This window comes from Dipteris shenzhenensis, chromosome 21 (assembly GCF_047967505.1).
Source record: "Dipteris shenzhenensis isolate YYH24624 ecotype China chromosome 21, Dip_SZ_1.0, whole genome shotgun sequence".
NCBI lineage: Eukaryota > Viridiplantae > Streptophyta > Polypodiopsida > Gleicheniales > Dipteridaceae > Dipteris > Dipteris shenzhenensis.
In genome coordinates this window covers 26,051,049-26,078,497 of record NC_141616.1, presented here as the reverse complement: position 1 = coordinate 26,078,497, position 27,449 = coordinate 26,051,049, and the positions used below count along the sequence as shown (strand labels likewise).

Genomic DNA, 27,449 nt, shown 5'->3' with positions numbered 1-27,449 from the left:
TATTCCGCTTTGTGAAGAAGATGATCTAGTCAGGGAATTGGATTCTGAGGGTCAGCAAGACCCTGAGGCAATGGCAGAGGCCTGATGCCTCCCTTTCTTTTTGAGGATTGCTCATTTCTTGTACATATTTTCATGCGTGCTTCTCTTAAATGTATTTCTTATAATATACAGGGCCTTTGCAACCCGAATAAATGGAGGCTCCTTTGGCACTATATAAAATAAAACTCATCCAAATGTTGTGTGTCTGCAAGAGCATAATCAGCATTCTTTTGCTGGCCAGCATGGGTTCTTTTCAGGATATGATATATTTTATGTAGGATCTGATCAATTCTATGGGCTGTGCATTCTAGCCAGACATGATGTGCAACCCTGGGTAGCATATAATGATCTTTGTGGCCGATGGATGATTATCCAATGTATGATCAATGGAGAGATTTTTGAAATAGGTTCCTTGTATGCCTCTCAAACTTCAGCTCCTAGAGCTCAAATGTGGGATTCCATAAAGTAATATCCTTGGTCCACAAATGCTCTACTTTGTGGTGACTTCAATAATTCTCCTCACTGGAAGGACAATACCACACATAAATCCCATATGCTGCCCTCTGAAATTCAGCAATGGGAACATATGACTTCATCACTTCGTACCGTAGATTTATGGACAGCAACTCACCCTTCAGTTTTAGGATTTACATATCATCATAATGCTTTTATAGAATATTGGGCCAGGCTTGATAGATGGTATCTTATTCATGCTAAGCAATATGATGATTATACATGTCAAATGTGGACTGACTATTCTCAACAACTATCTGAACACACTCCACTTTGGCTGAAGCTTTCATTTGGTATGCCTCTGAATGACATGCAGCTCTCTTCAGTCAGACACTTACAGGTCAATCAATTATATCTTTCTCATGAAAAAGTCTAGCAAATGATTAGATTGGCTTGCAAGCCATTGTTATCTCATGCTCAGGAGGATTTGGACTTTGCTTGGAACTCTTTTGTACATCGTATTCAAAATGTCATCAAGGAATATGGAAGATGGTACATGGCAGAAACCAAACAACATATCCAGTGGGCAAAATCATACAAGTAGTCCTTGGTACAGATTAGCCATCAAAGGTCTCTTTCTGCTTCTGAGCAGAGTTCATTGTCTTGTGCTTCTTCCATAATTGATGCTAATGATAAACGCAAGCTTTCCAAATGGCAGACAAGGGCTAGAGTTAAGCCTATGCTAGATAAGGGTTGTTCCTCAAAATCTTTCTTTTGGAATTTACATGCATATAGACAAAGTCAATCTATCATGAGAGTCAGGAAACGTGATGGTCTTTGGACCCAGACTTTATCTCAGCTAGAAAAACAATGTCTGGATCATTTTCAGCTTCTTTTTTCTCAGCCATCTTCTTCTACTCCTCAGGTTGAATTGGCTCGGAGCATATTTATTGAGCTTGTTTCTCCTATTGTTTCTTTGCAGAAAGCTTCAATGCTGGAAATGTCTTTCTCAGATATTGAATTGGATGAAGCCCTCAAACATTTGGGTAAACATAAATCCCCTGGCTGGGATGGTTTGACGGTTGAATTTTTTGTAGCCTTCTAGGCTGAATTGAAGGGTCCAATCTTGAAGCTCATTAATGTAGCCTGGCAGCATCAACATCTTCCCTCAGCTTGGAAGCATGGTCTGGTTAAGCTTGTGCCCAAAAAACCCCTATGTGAGACTATGGATGACTGGAGGCCCATCACTTTGATGCCTGTTATATATAAACTTATTGCTAAAATGTTGGTTCATAGGATAAAGGATATCCTTCATGATGGACTTCATCCCAGGCAATATGGTTTTGTTCCAAGAAGGAATATACATGATAATATCTCCAATACTCTCATCGCAATGGAATATGCAAAATATTCAGCTCAAGATGTTTTGGTCATGCAGGTGGATGTGGCAAAGGCATTTGATACAGTACAGTGGGATTATGTCTCTCAAATCATGTCTAAACTTGGATTTGGGCCAAAGCTAGTTAATGTCATATATTAATAGGCTTTACTCAGATTCCACTGCTCAATGCTTTATAGGGAATCATTTGTCTGAGTCTTGGACACTAGAACGATCAGTTCGACAGGGATGCCCTCTCAGTCCTTTGCTATATGCTATTGCTTCACATCCTTTGCTTCTTTATATGGGATCATCTGGTTGATACTGGACAGGTAGTGGAGCTTCAGATTCCTGGTTCACGGCCTTTCATTGCACAGGCTTATGCAGATGATTCATTCTTCATGCCAAAGAATAGTCCTCTGGAGCTTCGCCTATTGATGGATACCCTTTTTGATTTTGGGTTGGCAGCTGGTCTAAAAATTAATTTTTAGAAATCAAAACTCTTGCCTCTCAAGCATTGTGACTGGCATGCTATCCTTTGGCCCGGCCAGATTATTTATCCGAAAAATATAGTAAGACATTTGGGTTATCCAATTGGATGGAAAATTAGAAATAAGCAACAAATATCTTGGGTATTAAACAAAATTCAAGACAAATTAGAATATTGGAAGATCTCCACTTGGCCATTGCATGTTCGACTTCGAATTGTCCAGTCCATTGTTCTAGCTTATGTCCAGTTTTACCTTCCTTTATTACATTGGTCATCTCGAGATCTCTCTTCTTTTATGTCTCAAGCCATGGAGATTTTGGAAAACTAAGCTTCATAAAAAAGCTTTAAGGTTGCTCAAAATGGACCTGCTTTGCTCACCAAGAATGCATGGTGGTTTGCATATTATAAACATCAAATTTCATGTATTGGCAAGAAAGATCACTATGCTCAAGACCTTTTTTCAACAAGAGCAGCCTTGGTCTATCATGTTGGCATTTTTGTGTGGTCAGATGTGCACAAATGCTTATGGACATTGGCTAGTTGATCCATCAGAAGTAGTACTTGGCAAGTTTCAAGGTAAAATCCCTAGTTGTCCATTTTCTACTGCCTTGATTCAGGATTGGAAGAAAGTGCTCTCGCATCAAATGGTCTTCCCATCCTGCTTCTATAGCTTCCTCGCTTCGATTGGAAAGCCTTCATTGGAGTGTTGTTTTTTAATCTCCTCTTGTTGTCCAACAACCAATCAGAGCTTACAATCTTATGAAGTTGGGCATCCGGTTCATTGATGATGTGGTAGATACTCAGGGGCATATTCTCTCTTTTCCGGTAGCATGCCAACACTACAATCTTGGGATGCATGATAGATCTATATGGAAAGCTATTGCAGATCTCTTACTCCCTTTGGCTTCGATTCCAACATTGGAAGTAAGAGACAGGCTTCAAGATTGGCATCTTCAGTCTTCAAGTCTAGGATTATCCTCTCAGCCTTTGCATCTATTGACTTCCATACAGGCTTATCGATTGATATTACCTCCTCCATGGATTGCTCATCATGCAAATTCTCTTTGGCATCTGAATAAGTCTTTAACTTGGTGGAAAGCAAAATTTAAATTGATATGGAAGTTGAAAATGCCATTGAAGCAGAGACTCTTTCTCTGGAGATGTATTGTTGGTATTTCCAGTGGGAGTGAAATTGGCTCAAAGAAGGATTGCCTCTCCTCTTTGTCCAAGATGTCATCATACTCCTGAGAATATTCTGCATTTATTGTGGTTCTGTTCATATTCCAGAGACCTTATGGACAAGATCTCCTATTTTTTATCTCTCAGATTTCCTGCACACAGGTTCTCAAGGTTTTTTGGATGTTTAGCAGATTATCAGCTTCTTTGTCACAATATTCTCTTTTCTTCCATTGGATCAGATACTGGGCCTTATGGACCCTCTGGCTACAGCGAAATCATTCATATCTGAATTCACCCCTTCAGCACCCTTATGAGTTCTTCCGAGCCTCATTGCGGTAGTCCTTATATGATGCCTTGCATGAGGAAGATTTGGATGTTTCTTGCATTCAGCTTTTCTTTTACTGTTTCTGATGGATAGGGCATTGGCTCTTTTCTCGAGCACTGCCCTGATGTAAAATGGACGTTTCATAATATAATTTTGCTTCACAAAAAAAAAAAAAAGAGTGTGTGTGGGGTATTTTTCCACCAAAAAAAAAAGTGTGTACGTGTGGTGTGCGTAGTGGACCACGGCTGTGGATCCTGTGGCCGCTGCTGCGCTCGAAAGGACCACGGGTGGGTGAGTGTGGGGTGGGTGCCATAGAAACGGGCTGAGGACGTGGCAGTAGCTTAACCTAGCTATATAAACAAATTCCCTTAGGGTCCAAAGGGAGTTTGGAGATTGCTTCGTTGTTCAAGGTATTTCGCTGCTTTGGACTCTTTATGTTGAAATCAGGATCATCTGTTTGTTTTTTCAACTATTTCGCGAAGTAGAGCATCGATTTAATGCTAGCTTGCTTCGACTTTTCCTGCATTCTTTCAAGTTTTTCTTCTGTAACACTGTTTTGCATCGCTTTTTCAATCTGTTGTCTGATGATTTCACGCTCTCCACAATTGTTTTCCTGAGGGAGACACTAACTCAGTTGGTAAATTTCAACGTTTCATCGGATTTCCAGAACCTTGTGCGTATAATGGCTCCCCGATCTGATTCTAAAGGCAAGGGAAAGGCTAGCAAGGTGTCTCTTGTCGAAGAACCAAAACCCTTGGGCAAGGCTGTCAAGGAATGGTCCACCTGGTTAATGAAAAAGGCTAAGGTTGCCACTCACTATGGCTTCATTCCTCTTATCATTATCATTGGCATGAATACGGAACCGAAGCCTCATCTTTCGCAGCTTTTCAGCCCCGTGTAGTTAATCATCGAGGCCGTAGTCAGATATCGTGGAGGTGTTAGTTTGATACATTAACATCAGATGTAAATTTTTTAGTAGTGTACGGCCACTTCGTCGAAAATGGCCTTTAGTGAGGTATCTGGATATTTTATTCCGTGAGTTTGGGTTCGATACAGTAAAAGCAACATGAGAATTCTCTTGGTCGTCCTGGAGGAGTCTGTACAGCGAACTTGCTTTATGCTAGATTTTCTTGCGGCCTTTTCTTGTTTGTTTATGACTTTCTAAAAGTGAGTGCAATTTTCGAAGTCGTTCTTAGATGATTGCGTACTTCTCCTCACAAAGAGACTCGTGAGCTAATTGTGAGCTGGTAGATTGAGTGAAATGATTTTTTAAAAAGAAACTCTTCACATATCTGCACTTCTGTTTGCATAGTCCTAGGTGTGTCTTAATTTAACCTGTCTGTACTCAGGATATCTATTACATGGGTTTCTTGTGGGCACCTCATTACGAAGCTCTCTCTCTCTCTCTCTCTCTCTCTCTCTCAGTGTATAAGCCATCCTTCCCCACCAAGTTTTGTAAAACCCGCGTGGGTCTTAGTGGTTGAGGCTCTGGTTTGTGTCGTAAGTGTGTGTGTGTTCGATCCCTGCGGATCGCTTCGGATAAGCCAAAATTGGCTTCTTGGCATTGTTGCTACGAAGTAAAAAACTCCCATCTCCACCCATCTCTCTCTCTCTCTCTCTCTCTCTCCCTCATTTAGATACATCCGTCCTGTGTAAGTGGACATGCAGAATTGACTTTCTGGATTTTGTGTTTGGTTTCTGTCTAAATAAGGTGTCCATAAGAGCAGATTTGAGAGCTGAATCATAATGCTCTAATTAGTACCTTTGTGAGAATTTTTTCAGTTGCAAGGGAGAATTGGGCAGGAGGCCCTTCTTAAAATCACCAAGGTGTCTGAGGAAGCAAGTAGTAGCACAGTTCTCGGAAACAGAGTGATTAAAGCTTGTCGATGATGACAACTCAGTATAATTGGGAAAGGACACTTCCAAGAGGTAATTCCAATCTGAAGCAATCCATGAGTACAAGGCGAGGATGACCCATTGGAAGGACGTGGACTCGTGCTGCCAGCTCTGTAGGCCAGGGTGAGAAGATGTTTGCAGTCACTAGAGGGTTGTGGTCCATGGTGCTAAAACAATTATTAGTACTTTGTTTAACAGATCTTCAATCTGGGTGAATATCTTGGACGCACTCGATTGGGAGTGATGCCTTTGACCCTTAGGAATACCCTTCCTCTTATTTTGGCTGGCTCTTGAGAGTGGTATTCCTGACAATCCTGCTGGTGAGGAACCGAAGTGTTTTTGATGGAGGAATTAATAATTCTGGATTGATGTGCAATATCAGTCCATCCACAAAGGCCAGTTTGAAGAAATCCTGTCTAAGGCAGTAACAGCCCTTCTGGCTTCCTTGCGGCTCGCAGTCAGTTTATGGCTGATAGCTTAATTGCAAGGCATTGTTTTGTCTCAGGCTTGCAGCCTGCCTTCATTGCTGACACCTTAACTGCAAGGTAGTGTCTTGTCTCACGGTTGAATTTTTTAAAAATCTGTTGGGTGTTCCCTTGGAATCTCTTGCATATTTCATGTATAACCATCAAGTTTTTGAAATTTAGTATCTTTTGTCATGTGACGTTTAATTATTGGATCGCCGTTGGGGTTTTTTTTGGGGGGGTCCAAAGGCCCCATATGTGTTCAAGCAGCAGTTCCACTGAAGTGTGGACTTTTCTATGTATGGGTAGGAATTGAGTTTGTGAGACATATTTTAGTAATGGTGGCACCTTGTTTATCAGACGTATGATGCTGTATGCTGTCAGAACTTAGAAGTTCTAAATGTAACGTTCTACATTATTATTGTGGTGCAGGTCATCTATCCCCATGCCATAATTACAAGCAGCATGGTTGTTCATTAGAATATACACGGTAGCAATTTTCATGATGTGCTGGATCCTCTCTCTCTCTCTCTCTCTTTCTCTCTCTCTCTCTCAACTAAACAAAAGGACCAAAATACCATTAATGTTGGGCCCTTGTTGAGAGGCAAAATTGTGTCATGCTCAAAGAAGTAGCAACGCATTAACAAGATTCGAGCAGATTGCACATTCTTGAACAAATTGCGCATAGAATAGCTTGGCGGCAATCAAGAAGATAGGTTTCATGAGTTGGATTCAGATGATAGGGTTTGAAAGGCAAGGCTCATGGGTAGGACTCGAATGACCGACATGTTGAGGCCACCAACTTTCATTTTTGGCCCATGCGTACTAGCTCAAGACCAGAAAATGTGTGAGACATGGTAGAACTTGCCTCTTGGTTTTTCATTGGTTGGGGTGGCATCCATGATGTAGTTGTGAAATTGGGCCTAAGTCATGTATGTCAACCCAGTGGTTATAATTATGGACATTTTTATAGCTGCCAAAATAAGTCACTAGGTTCTAATTGTCATCGCCAATCGATATCTAAGATGTCACTCTAGATCACCCATGCCAAAATAGCCAATAGTCATAGCACCCACAAAGATGGTGGGCCAGGTCTAGTTCCTCCGCCACAATGGGTAGAACAATATACCAAGTCATCCATTGTGGTGTCCCATCTCCACCACTACAATGGTTGGAATTAGAGGTGCACGACGATTTTTAGGCACTTTTCCTTGCATGTAAGGTCACCAACAGGAGAGGAGAATTGAGAGCATGCCAATTACCGCCCAACCATGCCACCACATAGATACTCTAGGCTAATCTTGACCACCACATGCTAATGTGGTTGATCTAGCCATACATAGCTAATCCCCTATGCACCATGATGATGACTCACACGGACCTTTGACTAATGAAAACACACTACCACAATCACTATCAGTTTCTCTCCCTTACCGGTAATTCCAAGAATTACCATTGTAACATTACACCCACTTGAACAAAGTTTTTGTCCTTGAATACAAATTTCGGAAAGCGTTTCCAAAGTGTAGATAGAGCCTTGCTCGGGCCCATCTTTCCACTTCACCAAACATTCACGTCTCACAGAATGCTTGGTCCTCTTCTCTTTTGTATCCAAGATCCTCTCCAGTTCATGTGGCAAAGAGGGAGGCCTGATAAGGTCTACAAGTATCCCATTGTCAGCAACATTGTCATGCACCACCAACATTTTTCGGTCTAGTCACATGGAAGACTGGATGCACTTGACTAACTTTAGATAGTGCCGATTTGTAAGAAAAACTTCCAATTTTTGGCCTGCAATAGGTAGGCCTTAGTGAAAGTTCTACTTCGAGATGCCAAAAATAATTTTGAGCATTTTTTTGTTGCGTTTTTTTTGCAAATTCTGCAATTGGTTGGTGTGTTGACTTTAGAGCATCTCTTTCAAAATTGGATTTGTTTTTTGGATGTGCATTCATTCCAATTGTTTTTAAATATTCCGCTCTCTCCTCTTCCATTTCTTTCTCTCTCACTTTAGGCAGGTCCATTGAATGCTATTCATCTCTCTCTCTCTCTCTCTCTCTCTCTCTCTCTCTCTCGGCTCTCTCTCTCGGCAAGCCACATGAATGAAATTCATCTTGTTTACAACAATATCAATGGACCGCAATAATCACGTATCATCATGTGTGATAAATAATGCAAAAACGTGTCTTCAATTTCAAAATTATGTACAAGAGTTTTAAGTTCCACAACACACACCATTGGAGATGTTTGCACATCTTTTTCACCATGGAGTAACACTGCCTTACCGTTTACCTCAAACTAGAAAGAGTTATGAAGGTAACTTTGAGACAAGGATGAACCTACACCATATAATGACTCCCTACCCAAAATGACATCCACATGGGTCATGTGTGCATAATGTGAAAATCTATGTTACACCATGGATGACGGTGTCTCAAACATCCTTAGCATAACCATTTATCAGTGAGACCAGTGTTGAGGATTCATCTCAACATCATGTTCAATATTTGCATAGCACTAACCCAAAAGAGTGCTAAAAAGGAAAGGGTTGGAAACCCTAACCCTAACCCTAAAGGGGTTTGTATATATTCATTATTTTCAACTAAATCTAGTGTACAGTTAGTCATTTGTGGTGTGCCCTCTCTCCTCATCTCCACTCTTCTCCTCTTCTCTCTCCATATTTGCTCATGGTATCAGAGCTCCCTTGCCTTCCGCTGAGGCATCACGATTCGATTGAGAGTGTGAGAGATTGAGAAGTTCTCCTTAGCGTTCTCCAAACGAGCTCTTTTCCATTGAGAGAAGGTTTCTATTCATATCTTTGAGGATTTTGATTGATTTCATTTCAAGTGAGAGTATTGGGTGAGTGTTTACTAAGTATTGTGTAAGTGTTCATTCCATCATGAGTTGTTGCTATTCTTTATGAGAGAATTTCAGTTGAAAAAAAGCGAGTGAGAATTCCATCATTTTTGTTTTCTGAGAGAGATAGGGAAAGATTTGTTGCATTGAGAGTGAGAGAGAGTATATATTTAGCTCATGCTGCTTGAGTATTCAGAGACATAGGAAGTACACCCTTAAGAGAGATTCTATTTTTGATTTCGTTTTTTGAGAGGCTATAAAGCCCTACAAGTCTAGGTCGGTGACAAGGCAGAGTTCAAGGATTCCTATGACTCTATAGCTAGAACTAAAGTGGCTCATATAACAGCAAACATGATTGCAGCAAAGCCTTCTACAAGCCTCCATCGACTCACGGGCAGTAGCGCATCAACAACAAGGCTCCTACTACAACCCAACCCATCCACGAAGCTCAAGCAACGACCAAGCTCCATGTATTGGTCGACGACTCAGCAACGACTTTCAGTAGCTTGGCAGCCCTCACATAGAAAAGCCCGACTTCTACCATCTCGGCCCTCCTATAAGATAGCTCTCAACCCCCAGTAGCCCGACCTCAAAGACTGACCAATGGAACCAATGGACTTTACCAATATCACTACTCAGCTTCACAATCAATAGGCCAACCATCTCCTATTACCAATAAGTTAAGGCGACCCGCGACAGCACCGATCTACAGCGTGGCTCCCACAGCAATCCACACGATGACTCACAAATGACAAAATCAATAGCCACATCAAGCAAACGTCTATGAGCCAACTGACCTGTTCAACTGACACGCCTTCAACGCTCACGAGCTGCAACCTTTGTAAGCCTGTTTGTATACCCAAACCCACGGGCTGCATACTAGCAACCAACTCTGTTGGCATCCCTCCAGCAATGAAGCCTTAGTTGGATCCAACAACATCTAAAGCTCCACTTTGCCATGACCCAACAGTAAGCAAGTCGACGACCTGCAACGAGGGCTCCAGGCACTCATTTGCCAATCGATGTTAGCTACATGAGCTCCAACACTCTAGTGTGGCTCCAACAAGCCTCAACGCCACATGCAACGCTCAAGCTATCCGTCCAACAGCCCCCATATGCAGTTGGGCAACCGCCATCGGGGCTAATGTCTCCATCAAACAGCGAGAAAAGAAGACCTAGACAGAATCTTTCAAGATTTTGTTGGTATCTTAGAGATGTCAAAGAATCTTACCCTTATATTGTGATGTCAGAGATTTTGGCGAGAAAAGAAGACCTAGACGAAATCTTTCAAGATTTCATCAGTATCTTAGAGATGTCAGAGAATCTTACCCTTATATTGTGACACGTAGAACAACCGCAATATGACATGTGGTGATCCCATCCATAGGACACATCATTAAGTAAGCCTATCCTACCACATCACCTCCACCTCATTGTGCCATATTAGCTACCATGCCACATCAACAGAGGCACCCTCTTGCCATGTCATCATCCATCTGATAGCTCATCAACCCAGTTAGCAAGTCCACATTGGCATCTACCTTAACTACCACATAGGTAGCCACATCACCCTGCCATGTGGAACATAGCCCCTTGATAGGCACAATTGCCTCTCCATAGGCACCCTTTGCACACCTGATGTGAGCACAGGTACCACCTAAGCACAGTGCTCCATAGGCACAACCCTTCAAAGGCACAATTCCTCATGTGAACACAATTGCCACATCACTACCACATCATCATTTTTTCTCCTTTTTTGCCCCTCGACCTTGATCAAGCGATATCTCTTCATCTAGGAAGAATTTGAGGGTGCTTCAAAGAGGAAAAACGCTCAATTTTTTGTGCTCTATATGCTCATCACATCATGCACACATTTTGGAACAAGTATAACATACTTTATTACCTTAGCACCAAATTCACTTTTGCATGCACAAAAGCCTCTACATCGACGCATCTGACCCAGCGCCTAAATTGAACAAAATAAAAGAAATTATTTACTGCTTTTTCATCGCTCGACAGTTGGTCTACATCTAGATTAGAGTAGCATAGCTCATCCTTAGAGGAGAGAACACTAAAGTAGCCAATCGAAGACATGCCCAAAATTTCCCAAATAGTTTTTACTTGGAGTCAGTCCCTACGCTCACATGCGGTTTCACATCATCACAGGTCGTGAAACCCAATCTTCCACAATTCAGTGAGCATACTTCAGAGTTTTTAGAGGCACTAGCTGATTGATCAGAGGGCAGATTGCACGTCATTTGATTTTGCACTCACATGCCACCATTGTAAAGCCTATTGGGCTATTTTTTTGGCATTGTGCACATTATTTCAAGCCTTGTAAAGCCTCTTGGCTATTCCTGGCATCATTTTCCACAAGCCTTGAAACAGATCCAAATATATTGTAGTTTTATCTTCACCGATAGTTCATATTTCACTTAATACAAATAGTGTTTTGCAGTTGATTCAGATAATGATTTTCATAGGCACTTTGATTACTATCTTGCACCATGTCTACGACTAGCAACCTCAATTTGGAGGCATCTACAAAGTTGGATAATTCAAATTATGGCACATGGAAATACTGAATGGAGACCATTCTTGTACTTCAAGACAAATGGGAGTATCTTGATGGGTCTACACCTAGACCATCTAACGATTCAGCAACAACTCTCACCATTGCCACAAAACAAGACAAAGGGTCTACACCTACACCAATGGTGTCCGCATGTGCACTAGATCCTACCATTGCTCGAGCACAGGCAGAATGGGGCAAGAAAGACAAATATGCATATCATTTGATCAAACAGAATGTGCAAGATGTCATGCTTAGACAACTCAACATAGTAAAGACATCAAAAGAAGCATGGGATATGTTTGCAGCTCTTTATGAGTCTAAGAACATGTCCAAGATTCTCACACTGAGAAATTAGATCAATTAGAGTTTTTGCAACAGCAATGAAATTGGTAATGATTATGTACTCAAGATCAAGGATTACAACAATCAACTCGTAGCAGTAGAGTAGGAGAGACTATGAATCCCACAGAAATGGTTCAAGTCATCCTAATTAGACTAGTAGAAGTTTACAAGAATCTAGTCCAGAGTATTTCCATTCAGCGGGGCAAATTCCAACACTAGAAGAGCTATGGTCACAATGTTACTTGGTGAAGAACTGAGGACTCAGGACATTCAAGCACGCAAAGGTCATTCCAATGATCAAGCATTCACAATTTCAGACAGAGCTAAAGGCAGAGGCAGAGGTAGAGGTAGAGGTAGAGGTAGAGGTAGAGGTAGAGGTAGAGGTAGAGGTAGAGGTAGAGGTAGAGGTAGAGGTAGAGGTAGAGGTAGAGGTAGAGGTAGAGGTAGAGAATCTTAGAGAAGTAGTCATCATCAGCAAAGTCAGCATCAACAACATCATCCACAGTAGCATCGGCATCTACATCCAAGAGGAAATAATTCCAATTGAGGAAGATTTCAAGGAAGAGGGAATGCATCCACCAACGTGTCAAACATTCAGTGCAACTACTGTCATAAGTTTGGCCACTATGAAAGAGATTGCCACAAGAAGAAGTACGACCAAGGAGGTCAATCTAGCAGTAGGGAATTTTCATGTGGCAGAGAAAATTACCGTAGTGGACATTCAAGTCATAGTCATTATGCCAATGAGCCTCGGAATATGTTTCTTGCAAGTGAGGATATGTAGAAGACTGAAACCTTGTATCTTGACATTGATTGCAATTCAAAAGGGGAATGCAATTATCAAGTTGATCAAGCACATCAAGATCCTTGGTACATCGATATCAGTACATCATCTCATATGAAAAACATCAGGAATGGTTTACGGAGATGAAACCATTAGAAGGACAGAAGAATGCTATCTACATGGCAAATAACACATCAAATATAGTTCAAGGGAAAGGAATTATCCCTATGAACAATTTCATTGGTACAAAGGATTGGTGAAAGATGTACTCTATGTTTCAAAGTTCTGCAAGAACATCTTATCAGTTGGGCAAATGACATAACATAACTATCGAGTCATCTTCGATGGAGATGAATGCACTATCAGAGACAAATCTAGAGGATATCAGACAGTAGGAAAAGTAGTCAAGGAAGGATGCTTGTTCATAATGCTAGCTTCAGTATTAGATTTGCATGCCATGTTATCTTAGTAGCAACCGGTGCCACTTTCTGAGTATGGCACCAAAGATATGGACTTGTCAATTTCAAAAGCTTAATGTAGTTAAGAAACCAAAATACGGAAATTGGAGTTCCTAAGTTATACTTTGTAGGAAATATTTTCGAAGCATGTTGCTTTGGTAAACAAAAGAAAATCAATTTTGGCAGAAGCACCTCTCGAGCAAGAGGTATTCTTGATTTGATTCATACAGATGTATGGGGTTATGCATAGACCCGCAGCATCAATGGTTCACTTCACTCCTTGACTTTCATCAACAACTACAACATATATTATTGGGTCCATTTTCTGAAAGAGATATCTGAAGTCTTTTCTAGATTTCAAGCTTTCAAAGCCATGGTAGAGAACTAGACATGCAGAAAGATCAAAGTCATGAGATCAGACAGAGGAGGTGAATACACGTCTTCAACATTCAAGAACTTTTGCAAAAGTAATGGCATTTGAAGACAATTCACATGTACAAATACTCCTCAACAGAATGCAATAACTGAAAGGAAGAATGGTACTTTAGTAGACAATGCTAGAGCAATGCTCAGTGAGAAGCATCTTCCAAATGATTATTGGGCTGAAGAAATTGCCATTGCAAACTACTTACTTAATTGGCTTCTGATTGAACCAATTCATGGTATGACACCTATAAATTTTAAAAAATGGCCAAAAGAGGCCATGTTCATGCCAGCACACAAATCGGCCATGGCTGATTTGCACACCCACATGCATGGCCTATTTTGACCATTTTTTGGGTTTTTTTTGTTGTTTAAAAGAACACAAGTAACCTTCAAGAGCGAGACCCGCCAAAAAAACTACCAAAATGACCTAACCAAGCCATATATGCATTGGCAAGCAAATAGGCCAGACGGCATTACCGTCTGGTGAATTTGTGTGGCGACATGCACATGGCCTAATTAGGCCATTTTTAGTAGTTGTTTTGTGTATAAAATACTACAAGAGTTTCACATGACCACCTTAAGCATATCCTCCAAAAAAAAACAACAAAAAATGATGCCGTCTTACTTATTATGCGCCTCATCGTTTGGCCATTTTTTGCTTTTTTTTGGGGGGGAAAAACCTCATAAAGTTGCATATCACCTCAGAAAGCAAAACCCCCCAAAAAGAAAAAACAAAAAACGGCCAAATCATGAGGCATGCTGAAACCAATTCCACAAGTTGCATGCAAAAACTTTGCTTGAAATTTTGGCTACCTTATTTGGAGCAACATGATGAGATTTGGGTTTCTTGATGAGATTAAGTACTTTGATTCATGGTATTCCCTAATATTCCTTGTTTATGTAATTATTATCACATATTAAATTCATTCCTTTAGTGAACCACAAGATACGAAGGTTGGCCTATATTGGCATTTTTTAGTTAAAACTTTGAATGCCTTATATACAAAATATTGAAACACATTATGCATTAAAATTGTTTACATAGAATGTAAAGATAATTTATCACAATAAAATTTAATGTCATTGCAAACTAACATCACCATGAAAAAAAAAGTATACATTAGATTTCCATTTGTATTTACAATGTTTTTGGTAAACTGAAGTCATCACAACATGATTTCAATGAAGATTATTTTCTCTACAAGATATTTGCTTGCTTTGCATCCTCCACTTTGTCCAAAATTACAGCTCTTCGCTAGGGTCCCAAGAAATTTGTTTGTGTGAAAGTGTCTACAATTTTAGCTAAAGCATAAACACATGTCATAGCCCCCATAGCAGCCCGCCACCAAGCCCGCCACCAAAAGACTTCTTGCTAATCTTTCCCCAAAAGTTACAAGAGCAAGATCTTTCCTAACCAAAATGCACTTATGGATTGATGGAGGTAAGGGCATCATGGACACCAACTTTGAAAGTGCCCCGCATTTGATCATCTCCTCCTTTTTGTGAGGTGAGTACAAGGAGTGCATGCAAACTAGACTGTGATGCTTGAACATCCCCATGTATTGTCCAAGTACAAAGTCTGCACCGATGCTATCACCTCGACCTGCATATTGCATTCCAAAATCATCGACTTCAATAACATCTTGAAAGTTGTAATAATCAGATCAATAAGCTTTTTGGAATATTCTGAATTAAAAACATCACATCATAAATATTGACAATGTCATCTACTTTACATTTTGTTCTGCATCTCTTTGGTCATAACCCTTTGCACAAATATTGATGGAGCTTTTGCTCTCATCAATGTTCGTAGGGGGTACCGATGATGAGTTGCCATAGTGCTCTCAATCCTTGAACATTTATTCTACCTGTCCATCGACATTTTTTCATGGATCTCATGGAACTCTGTCTCTATGACTCTTGCATGAGCTCAGTCATGCATTTCCTCTCATACAATTCAGATCTGATCTTCCAATGTGTTGGTGGCTGCCAAATCTGTGCACCTATCAAGCCCCTCTCTGGAAAGCCTAGATCAATACCACTCTCTCAATTAGAGAGTGCCCCTAATGATTCATGCACCCTCAGCTTCTTCACATATTGAATATCAATTAAAAACAAATATTCCTTTTTTTCAATCAAAACATACAGAAGGGTTTGCAATAAAACCTCTTTCATCATACGCTCCTCCGCTACTTCCTCTCCTTCTCTCCTTCCTCTTCTTCCCCTTCTGCCATAGTGGGCTATCCGATGGAGGATGTACTAGCTACTTTTTGAACCACAGCCAGCTCTATGCCACATGATGTTTCTACCTCTGCAGTGTGCTTCCCTTTTTCTAGAGTTTTGGTGGACCACTCCAAGGGGAGGCTGGCTTCAACAATCACATTTAGATTTTCATCTACATCTGGTTCTTGGAGAGTAGGTACTTCTTGTATGAATGGAGGTGCATACGTCCTCCATTTCTAGCATGATTATTCAATATGCTAAGGGTAAGGATACAAACGGGGTTCCTACAGGCCCCATATGAAGTCAAGGTTTTACATATTCTATGCATCCTATGTCTAAAACTAGGATCAACTTTGTAACACTCTAAAAGGAGATTTACCAAAACTCATTCTACTATATCTATGTCTAGCCAGATTAGGAAAAGTCTAGCTTTCTCAATGATGTACTTAGCAACATGTCTGAAAATGTCCATGTGCTTATGGACTATCACTACCACATCAATCTTGCAACCAAACATCTCACACAGGTTTATCTCCCTACTCAAATAACAAGTAGAAGCCATGAACTGGTGGTATGCATCATGGGGTGTCGCCATTGGAGGTATATAGAGGCTGGTGTGAGTTGAGGGTTGAAGAGGTTGGAGTGTAGAAGATGAGCACAATAAAGGCTAATTTTAGACCTAGGGCCTTATACAGCTTACTCTAGATTCTTTAAAAGTCAAAGGTGACAATTTAGGGTTAAAATATTAGGCAATAAAATATATTAGCTCATTTTTGTTAAATTTAGGAACCAATATTTGGATCTATCACCATGATTGCATATTGTAAAGTATGGGAATAATTTATGATGACACTTTTCCAAAAAAAATTCAATGTTTAAACATATTTAAGAAAATAATATCGACTCATTGCTTGTGAGCTTTAAAACTAAATTATTAACAATTAGCTTTTTAAAAGGTTCATAAAAACAATATAGACTAATTTCTTATCAACTTCAAAACTATTGAATTTATTAACAACCAAGAGTTTAAAAGATTCAACAAACTAGCAAAGACTCATTGCTTATGAACTTCAAAAGTACTAAATTTATTAAGTTTATTCTCATTGTACCCTTTCATAAATGACATAACAATACCAAAAATTTTAAATTAATATGAATGGCCAAGATACAAGGATGCTTCCATTTGTTGAGCATTGATGTTGCTTCAAGTCGCCTCCTCACTATCTTACCAGTGTGAAGAAAAAGTCAATATCATCAAAGGTGATAGAAATGTATTCATGAATGTGCTTTAAGATTCAACTATATGTGACCTCAAGACATTGGATTTCACCATTTTGGTGTCTACTACATCACAATCCATAGGTATCCATGTGCCATGATTATTTTTCCAACGTGTATAAGCATATCTCATACAACAAATACTGCACACTACTTGATACCTTATTACTAAACCTTGTTTACTAACTACACATCTAAAATGGTCTCCCTTCTAAAAACCTTCCCTAACATCCCACGTTGGGTGATTCATATGTTATTTTCTATCTAATCAACTATATTGTCCTAGTTCCCTAACCTTATTAAACCATGTTTCATAATTTCCTTTTGTTAATTCATTTTTGTAGTCTTGCTTTGCCCTTATCTTCCAATTACTCTATTATGTCTAAATCCAACCCCCCCACCACTCACCTCATGTTTTTTTTCCCAATTGGCACTCAAATGTATCCCTAGAGCCACCTAAAAGGCTCGCCTCTCTAGAACATCTATTAAACCACCCCCCCTCCCCTCCCCCCACTTTCCACTTGGCATGCACTTTATTACTATCCTAGAACCGCCTACATGCCCACTTCCCTAAAAACATTTATTTAACCTAACTATCCTACCTGACTACTTAGCCTATATAAGTACCTTTGCTCCCCTAAGCTTCTACCTAGCTACCTATTGCGCCACGCTACCACCTGTGGTTCTACGCTACCACCCGTGGTGCTACGCTACTCCTCATTGTGCTTGCCCTCTACTTTGTGGCTTTACTCTCTAGTTGCATGCATCGTACTTATGCCTTGCCCTTCCTAAGCTCTGAGTACACGCCCTACAGTTGCTCGTGCTGCCCGCAGCCCACTCGGGTGTAGGGTGCTCCTAGCCTCCTTGTTACAGACCATCGACCCCCATGGCCCTGACTACTGCTGCTGCTGTACTGCGGTACACTACACTGCTCCTTGACTACTGGGCGGCCCAAACGAAGAGATCCGCAATCCCTTGTGCACCGTTGCGCCCTCATCACCCGCATGAGCCATGGGCTCTTCCAAAGGTTACCAACCTTTAATAGTAGCAAGCCATCATTTTTTTCTCTTCTCATTGTTCACATTTTTTTCGGTTGCTCTTTATTTATATTTACTATTCTTTTTACATTTTTACATTTCTTGTGTACTTACTTATATATGTTGTATATATTTTAAATAATGTATGTTTAGTCTTTATGTTGAGTTTTTATTTATAGGTAAAAACCTTTCTATAATTTTCAATAAAGGTTTAAGTACCTCTCTTCTCTACACTCCACTAAATTTATTGAAAAGTTACCTACTAGTGCACTTTTTTTGTTTTTTATGACTATATATATATACTTTAACATTTTCATGTGCACCATTACATTTTACTTGCTCTAATTTTATTTAAACTTGTGAAAATGCTTATAAATTCTCCTTTTATATATATATATATATATATACACACACACACACGTGTCTTTTCAATTCCCCTACCTCCTCAGCTAGCTTTGCAGACTTGTATTTATTGGGTCAGTTTTTTCCATTTAATTCACAAAGGATGCCCTTGTATTAAGTGATTTCTTAAGCACTTAATTGCTGGTGTACTACAAGTGGACATAATATCTTCCCTTCTCATTAAGCGGGGATTGCAAAAGGTTTTTTCCACCTTCTACCATAATTTTCCTTAGCAATTCTAAAGATTGATTTCTTAAATAATTGTGGTAGACCTACACATTTGTTATTTTTTCTCTTTGGTTTATCAAATAAGATGAGATTGACTACTAAGGGTTGGATTACCCCCCATTGCAAGTTTTCTTTTAAGGGCAAGGATTATGGTCTCACACGCTTTGGTGGCAGACTAATATGATGGACTTGTGACACTATTAGTACATGAAACATGGTATCTGAATTATTATTATTATTTGTGAATCTAGACGAGTGTCTTTGATCCTAGGTAAAGCAATAAGACGCCAGGGAATACATGCATTACCTGTCTACCCAACTAAAACTATGATGGTCTAACACCTATGGTTACTCTTGGATGGTGACAGGTAAGTGGACCCTGATCTTGGAGCTTGAAATACCTGATGGATTCAACACTTCTATATACATACCAAGATGGACTCAAAGCCTAATTCCAGGGACAAACTCAAACAAATTCTGTAAGACTGTTGGGATGTTTGCAAACAAAGACCTTGCCAAAATGGCCCTTATTTCTAAAATATTGGAGGATGCACAAAGGGAAAGAGAAACAGGTGGACAAGAGAATAGAACTAGACCATTTTTGTATTGGAAAGCAAAATGCAAGGAAAATTAGGGAAGTCATAACATCCGGTTCCTTTTGATGAGTGGACCTGGTGCTTGGAGCATGGACTACCTGACGGATTCAACACCTTTTTGATACATATTTTATGTTTACCCATTAGATGAGAAATCTATTACCCACCCTTAATTGAGCATCGTGTGTCGTTTTATTTTTTAAACACACACACACCCAAACCTTGTTAACCTTTGGCCGGTGGGTTAACCATGTGTCACGTTGCTAATCCTTGGTTGGGTTGGCCACATGGCACATGCCAGGTGCCACATTGCTCATTAAACTCTTAGCGGGTTGGAATGAGGTCCTTGTACGACTCTACTCTAGGAAAGACTTATCACTTCCACAGTCTACTTTTTGTTGGAATTATCATAGCTACGCAATCGTGGTGCCTAGTGCATGATTGTCTCCAGATAGTTATGGGAATTCCATGATGTGTCTTATTCCACTAAACATCTTGTAGAACATAGCTTGAAGATCATAAAAGAAATATCCACTTGGAAGCAACTATGATATAATCCATTTTTCAAAAACACTTACAAAGAGGCTTCCTCTTTGGAGCTTTTTTGGTGCGGGGCAGGACATCACGTGATGGGTGTCCTACTTGCATCATGTGGTGTCCCCTCGGGTGAGGGTGGGTACACACACACACACACACATGCACAAACACACACACACACACTCTGTGTCTTTATTCTTTAGTGTCACACACACACACACACACACACACACACACACACACACACACACACACACACACACACACATTTCCCTCCCCACCCCCCCACACACACATTCTCTTTCTCTCTCTCTCTCTCTCTCTCTCTCTCTCTCTCTCTCTCTCTCTCTCTTTATTGCTCACACACACACACACACTCTCTCTCTCTCTCTCTCTCTCTTTTTAGTTGCTTTATTCTCTATTATCCCTTAAATTCTCTATATGTTTCGTTTAATTTCTTATTAATTTTCTTTCAATTTTTCAATTTTTTATTTTTTCCTCAGGTTTTTTTTTTAATTTTTATTATTCCATTCCCTTTTCTTTTTCTCCCCCCTTTTTTTGTTCCTTTTTTTTTCTATTTTAGTTATGTCCTATTCTACTCTCCCTCTATATATGTGTATTTATTCATAATTCTTATGTTATTTTCTACCTAATCAACTATATTGTCCTAGTTCCCTAACATTATTATACCATGTTTCATAATTTCCTTTTGTTAATTCATTTTTGTGGTCTTATTCCTTGTGCCCTTATCTTCCAATTAGTCTATTATGTCTAAATCCAACCCCCCCACCACTCGCCTCAGTTTTGTTTTCCCAATTGGCACTCAAATGTATCCCTAGAGGCACCTAAAAGGCTCATAGCATGACATTACACACAAGGATGTTGTGCCTCTGGTGATGCATGATGGTCAGACCAAGAAGTTGCATGAAGTGTTGCATGTGCCTTCGATCACTAAGAACTTGTTGTCTGTTGGACAAATGGCTGAGCAAAACTTGCAAGTCCGGTTTAATAAGGATGGATGCTTCATTGAGAAGTTTGGTAATGGCTGCAAGTTGATTGCAAAAGGGAAAAGGCAAGGAAGAATGTTTACTTTAGATGCAGGCATGCCAGAACAAAAGGCTGCCATGTTTACCCATGGTACGGGTGGTCTCTGATTTGGAAATTTGGCACGAACGCATTGGTCATATTAATATTCAGAAGCTAAAAAATATGCAGCAAAGAGGCATTGTCGATGGCTTGCCAAAGTTCAAGTATATTGCTTTAGAGCATGTCTATCCTGCATGCCAGTTTGGAAAACAATCAAGGTTGCCATTCACTAAGCATCTGCGGGAAAGTGGTAGACCTTTGCAGTTGATTCACTCTGATGTCTGGGGTCCCACACACACTACCTCAATGGGAAGCTCGTCATATTATGTTACATTTATTGATGATTTTAGTCGGTATACATGGCTGTATTTTTTGAAACATAAGGATGAGGTCCTGCCTACCTTCAAGCATTTCAAGCAACATGTTGAAAAGGAGTTTGGGTCATATATCACATGCTTGAGATCAGATAATGGAGGTGAATATCTGTCAAATGAATTTGATGACTTCTTTGTTGGTAAACTGAAAGGAAAGAGTAGAGTGAACACAAACTCAGAATACTTGCATATAGAATGAAGAAGAGTGAGGTCCTTATGTAGGAACCTCTTATATGCTCACTGACATCACTGATGACTTCAGAGCTCCACAATCATCTCCTCAATCTGCTCCTAGATTCTCTCAATCATCCTATGTGGCTTACCACCACCTAACTATGCCTCTAGCACTCGCATAGAAACCAAGGTGTGCTGGTAAACTGAAAGGAAAGAGTAGAGTGAACACAAACTCAGAATACTTGCATATAGAATGAAGAAGAGTGAGGTCCTTATGTAGGCACCTCTTACATGCTCACTGACATCACTGATGACTTCAGAGCTCCACAATCATCTCCTCAATCTGCTCCTAGATTCTCTCAATCATCCTATGTGGCTTACCACCACCTAACTGTGCTTATGGGCACCTAATTGTGCCTCTAGCACTCACACATAGAAACCAAGGTGTGCGTGAGGCATACACCTTGAGATATCCCAACAAGCAAGGATACAACTAGCACAAGGTGTCTCATGCCATCTCATGGTGGTCATGGATCTATCAATGGCTAGGATCTCAAGCTAGCAAGGGTTCCCATGGGTGTAAGGTAAACAAAAGGGATACAAAAAGACCTTCCAATGGTTATCTCCCCTGCATGTACATGCACACAATGTTTGCAGGAGGTACCATGGAGCAAAACACATACACATGGCCTACATCATAAGGTGACCAGAGGTGTTTACAAAACACACAAAACACAATAGTTTATTTCATTCATTTTGGAGGACTATCCAGGCTGAGTACCTTGACTCAACATAAAAAGAGAGATCTGGAGCATACATAGAGATGATTTAAAAAGCATAATCTTCAAAGGATGCCTCATCTTGTGGAGGCACATCAACTGAAAGTAGATTGCCATTTTCTGTCTTTGAAGTTGCTTCCTTTTTGGCTTTGCAAAACTTCTCATGATGACTGCTTTTGCCATAGTGTTTGCATGGATTGATTTTGAAGCAGTCCTTTGAGAGGTGATTTGTCTTCCCACAATGATTGCAAGGTAAAAACTTGCCCTTCTAGATTTTTATAGCATAAGATGTGTCATTGCCTTTCCTGAGCTCCATGTGCCTTTCTTCTTCTTGGAGAGCAGAGATAATACCTTCAAGATTAGGATTAGGAAGATTTTTCAAAGTGGTAACAATATGATCATAATCTTCAGGCATACTCTTAAGCAAAACTACCATAGCATCATCTGTAGTGATAGGAGAGTTGATAGAAGCAAGTTGAGTCATAAGACTCCGCATGTAATTGACATGGGCTGCCAAAGGGAGTGCCACTAACCATCTTCAATTCAAAGAAAGAGATTTTAAGTGACAATTTTAAGATGTGAGAGCTAGCACCAAAAATCATGTCAAGCTTCTGCGAAGCTTCTGAAGGAGACTCTAAGTCAGAGATGTGATGAATATAATCATCTCCTAAAGCAAGAGCAATTATACCATATGCTTTCTCCTCTCTAGCGGGATCCCTTGCTGGGAGTGTCAGAGCTGAGTATTCTCCAGCATTGGAGGCTGTAGAAGAAAAAGTTGAAGTCGGTTTGACAAGTCCCCAGAGGTTTTCCCTCATCAATGCAAATTGCACCTTCATCTTCCATGTGTGGAAGCCCTTTCCATTGAACTTATCTATATTCAATATGGTAGCCATGAGAGGGTCTAACCCAGGTATTGGGCAGTGTCTTCTCTCTTACAAGGCTAGAATAACAACTGAAAGGCTTCAAAATATAAGCATTTAATGTAGCAAAGACTAGTGACCAAATTTCCACAGAGGTAGCTACATGAAATCTTTCCCATCAAAATCAGGTATAGCAACTCAAAGAAAAGCTGAAGCCACAGTTGTACTGATGTTATTGAAAACTTCAAAAAACTCAGAAATGCTAGAGTAGCATCTTATGTAGCATCACTTTCAAAAACTTGTCAAAACTATCAAAATCAAAGGACTGAACTTGGAGGGCTTGTATCTCATTCTCCAGAGCAAAGAAAAAGGGGGTTTCTGAGGCAAAAGAAAGATTATATGCCACAGAAGGTCCACTGAGGAGAAGGGGTGCAAATTCACGTCAGAGCGCCATAGCTTGCCTCTTCATTTTTGACTGGTTTTTCTCTGTTTTCAGCGTGAATATGCAGCCATTGCTGCTCAAATTATAGCACAGGATAGCTCAAGGTATGGAGAAGCTCCTTCTGAAAGGAATTAGAGAAGCATGGAGCAGTCTCAGAGAAAACACAGGAAGAAGAGTCGACGATCTGCGTGAAATGACGACGAGCAGAGGTGAAGATTCATCAATTCCTTACAGCCAAGGGTTCGCCCCTTTGAGGTGTATCTCCAACAGGAAGGGCGTGGAGAATGGCAGAGAAACGGAGGAGAACACGCTTAAGCAAGATTTGGGAAGAAGAGGAAGAGATGGTGAAGAAGAAGATGGAGAAGAAGATGATGATGTGGTAGAAATGGGATCAAGGGGGATCAAATGGCTTTGATACCATGTTGGTAAACTGAAAGGAAAGAGTAGAGTGAACACAAACTCAGAATACTTGCATATAGAATGAAGAAGAGTGAGGTCCTTATGTAGGCACATCTTACATCCTCACTGACATCACTAATGACTTCAGAGCTCCACAATCATCTCCTCAATCTGCTCCTAGATTCTCTCAATCATCCTATGTGGCTTACCACCACCTAACTGTGCTTATGGGCACCTAACTGTGCCTCTAGCACTCACACCTAACTGAGGCATACACCTTGAGATATCCCAACATTCTTGGCCTATCATTGGGATTAGACAAGAGCTTACATGCCCATATACACCACATCAGAATGGAGTGGCTAAACGTAAGAATGGGGTGATTAGTTAATGTGGTAAAGCCATGTTGAATGAAAAGAACTTACTTGATTATTATTGGGCAGAAGCACTTGCAATTGCAGTGTATGTGCTAAATCGCACTCCTATTGCTGGCATTCATATCCTCACACCATATGAGAAATCGTATTGACAGAAGCCTGATGTCAGTCATTTAAAAGTGTTTGGCAGCTTGGCATATGTGCATATACCAGATGAAAAGAGACAGAAGCTGGATCCCAAAGCTGAAAGATGTGTGTTTATTGGCTATGCACAGAACCGGAAGGGTTACAAATGCTACAACCCATCGACCAAGAAGACTATGGTGAGTCGGGATGTTGTTTTTGATGAGCTAGAATCTTGGTATGGCAAGCCAAAAGTGGCTGTTCCAAATGATGCATCTGCAGGTCATGCATATGATAAAAATCAGCAAATTAGTACATCCATATCTGGGCCTACATCTACTAGTTCTACTACAGTGAATCCTTGGTCTGGCAGGTTACACAATTCTACTGACACTACTATGTCAGTGAGGGGGAGAGATAAAGGGAAAGCCAAGGTTGTTGAGGTGCTTTCGCAAGCTGAAAATATGTCCCTGGGCCAGCTATGATTCTCGTCATGTAGTGACAGTTTGGATAGTGAGCTGGGTATACCATCTGTGTCTACACCTGGAGTCAAGCGAAGTAGGTACATACCTCCTCATGAACGAGGAGAGTCAGGCACTCCAGTGAGAAGGTCACAGAGAGTCAAGTATCCTGTTGACATGCTAACTTATAGTGGTTATGCTACTCGGCATTATGCATATATGACAAAAGTTATGGGACATACTGAGCCAACTATCTTTGGTGAGGCTATGCAACATGGTCATTGGCGAAATGCCATGGATGCTCTTGCCACTAATCAGACTTGGGATTTGGTAGAGTTGCTTGAAGGCAAGAATCCTATTGGTTGCAAATGGGTCTACAAAGTAAAATGCAAGTCTAATGGATCAATGGAAAGGTATAAAGCAAGGTTGGTTGCCAAAGGGTATGCACAGCAGTATGGGCTAGATTATGAGGAAACTTTTAGCCCTATTGCCAAGATGGCAACTGTGAGAACTGTCATAGCATTGGCTGCTGCAAATGGCTAGAAATTGCAGCAAATAGATGTCAATAATGCTTTCCTAAATGGTGACTCGTTAGAGAAAGTCTATATGGTTCAACCTTATGTGCACCCTAACTATCCCAACTATGTTTGCAGGTTGAAGAAAGCTCTCTATGGGCTGAAGCAAGCACCTAGAGCATGGAATGAAAGGATGACTAGATATCTACAAGAGCTTGGTTTTGCAGTTGGGAAGGCTGATCATTCACTGTTCACAAAGAAGACAATTGCTGGATATGTTGTGATTGTGATTTATGTTGATGATCTGAGGATGATCTGATTTTGACTGGCAGTGATGATGATGGCATTGCTGAAGAGCAAGCTGAAAATGGAGTTTGATATGAAGGATCTAGGGGATTTGAAGTTCTTTCTTGGCATAGAGGTGTTGAGAACACCTGATGGCATTTGGCTTATGCAGAGGCAGTATGCCTTAAATATGCTGGAGAAGTTTGGCATGAAGGATTGTAAACCAATGGATATCCCCTTGGATCAAAACTTGAAGATTATGGCTGATTCTGGAGTTGAGATTGAGGACATTACCATGTACATGTAGATGGTTAGAAGCTTGATTTATATGACTATTACCAGGCCTAATTTAATATATGCTGTGGGACTCATTAGTCAATTTATGCAGAAGCCCCGGAAGCCTCACTTGGATGTAGTGAGAAGGATTATGCCCTATGTCAAGGCAACATATCAGTATGGACTCTTTTATGAGTATGGAAAGGATATAGAACTGGTTGGATACACAGATGCAGATTGGGGAGGATGTGCCTATGATAGGAGATCCACCAGTGGTTATGCATTCAGCCTTGGAAGTGCTATGGTTAGTTGGAGTAGTAAAAAGCAACCCACAATGGCATGGTCTATACAAAAGCAGAGTACAGAGGTGCAGCATTGGCTGCATGTAAGATTGCTTGGCTTCAGAAGCTTTTGTAGGATTTGGGACTGCATGTGGAAAAACCAGTCTGACTTTATTGTCATAACATGAGTAGTGTGCAGTTGGCAAGTAATCCAGTTTATCATGCTAGAACTAAGCATATTGAGGTACCATTTCATCAGAGAGATGGTGTTATCAAAGAAGATTGATCTCATACATGTGAAGACTGAAGATCAGGTTGTAGATATCTTTACCAAGTCATTGGGTAGAGATAAGTTTACATACTTTAGAGAGCTACTTGGTGTTATGCTCCCTACTTGAGCTTGAGGGGGAGTGTTGGGAATCAAGCTCTCGGTTATTGTTCCTGTTGTGTGAGTAGGTGAATAAGGTGAGTCACACTGACTCAACCATAGTTAGTTCTTATCTACTATGTATGGGTGTGACCTTAGTAGTGTTCAATTGTATTGTGTGGGGTGAATATGAGCTGATTGTAGAGGAGACTGTTGCTCCCTTCTGGTTGCTTCTCCTATATCTCTCTTCTTGTTTTTCTTAACAATTTCTCTTTCCCTCTGTGCATCCTCCAATATTTTAGAAATAAGGGCCATTTTAGCAGGGTCTTTGTTTGCAGTTTGTTTAAGTTTGTCCTTGGAATTTCCTTTGAGTTCATCTTGGTATGTATACAGATGTGTTCAATCCGTCAGGTAGTCCAAGGTCCAAGGTCAGGGTCCACTTACCTGTCACCATCCAAGAAAAAGGGGACGAGCATTTTCTGAGCGAAATCTTCCGAGCGTCCGAGCGAAGGAAAAAAAAAGCTTCCAACTATGCATAAATATGGCAAAAATCGATCAGAAGAAAACATAGTTTCACTTAGAAATATGCAAAGTATTATAGCAATGCCTACTTTATACAAAAATATTTAGGTGAATCTGTAGGAATGGTGAGAGCATAATGGGATGGCTTTTGAAGAAACCCACATG

At 40.4% G+C, this 27,449-nt stretch overlaps 1 protein-coding gene across 2 annotated transcripts; it reads left to right on the top strand.

Moving 5' to 3' along the window:
• Positions 1-4,172: 4,172 nt before the first annotated feature.
• On the top strand, positions 4,173-5,012 carry LOC147888689 (Mitochondrial outer membrane translocase complex, subunit Tom7). 2 transcript variants are annotated; one of them, XM_087392786.1, is made up of 2 exons: positions 4,173-4,274; positions 4,532-5,012. In XM_087392786.1, the coding sequence occupies exon 2, from the start codon at positions 4,547-4,549 to the stop codon at positions 4,763-4,765; it is 219 nt and encodes a 72-aa protein (XP_087248912.1). In that variant the 5' UTR covers positions 4,173-4,274; positions 4,532-4,546; the 3' UTR covers positions 4,766-5,012. The 2 variants fall into 2 exon arrangements, with proteins under 2 accessions (XP_087248912.1, XP_087248913.1); XM_087392787.1 differs by lacking the exon at positions 4,173-4,274 and adding an exon at positions 4,339-4,363.
• The last annotated feature ends 22,437 nt before the right edge of the window (positions 5,013-27,449 follow it).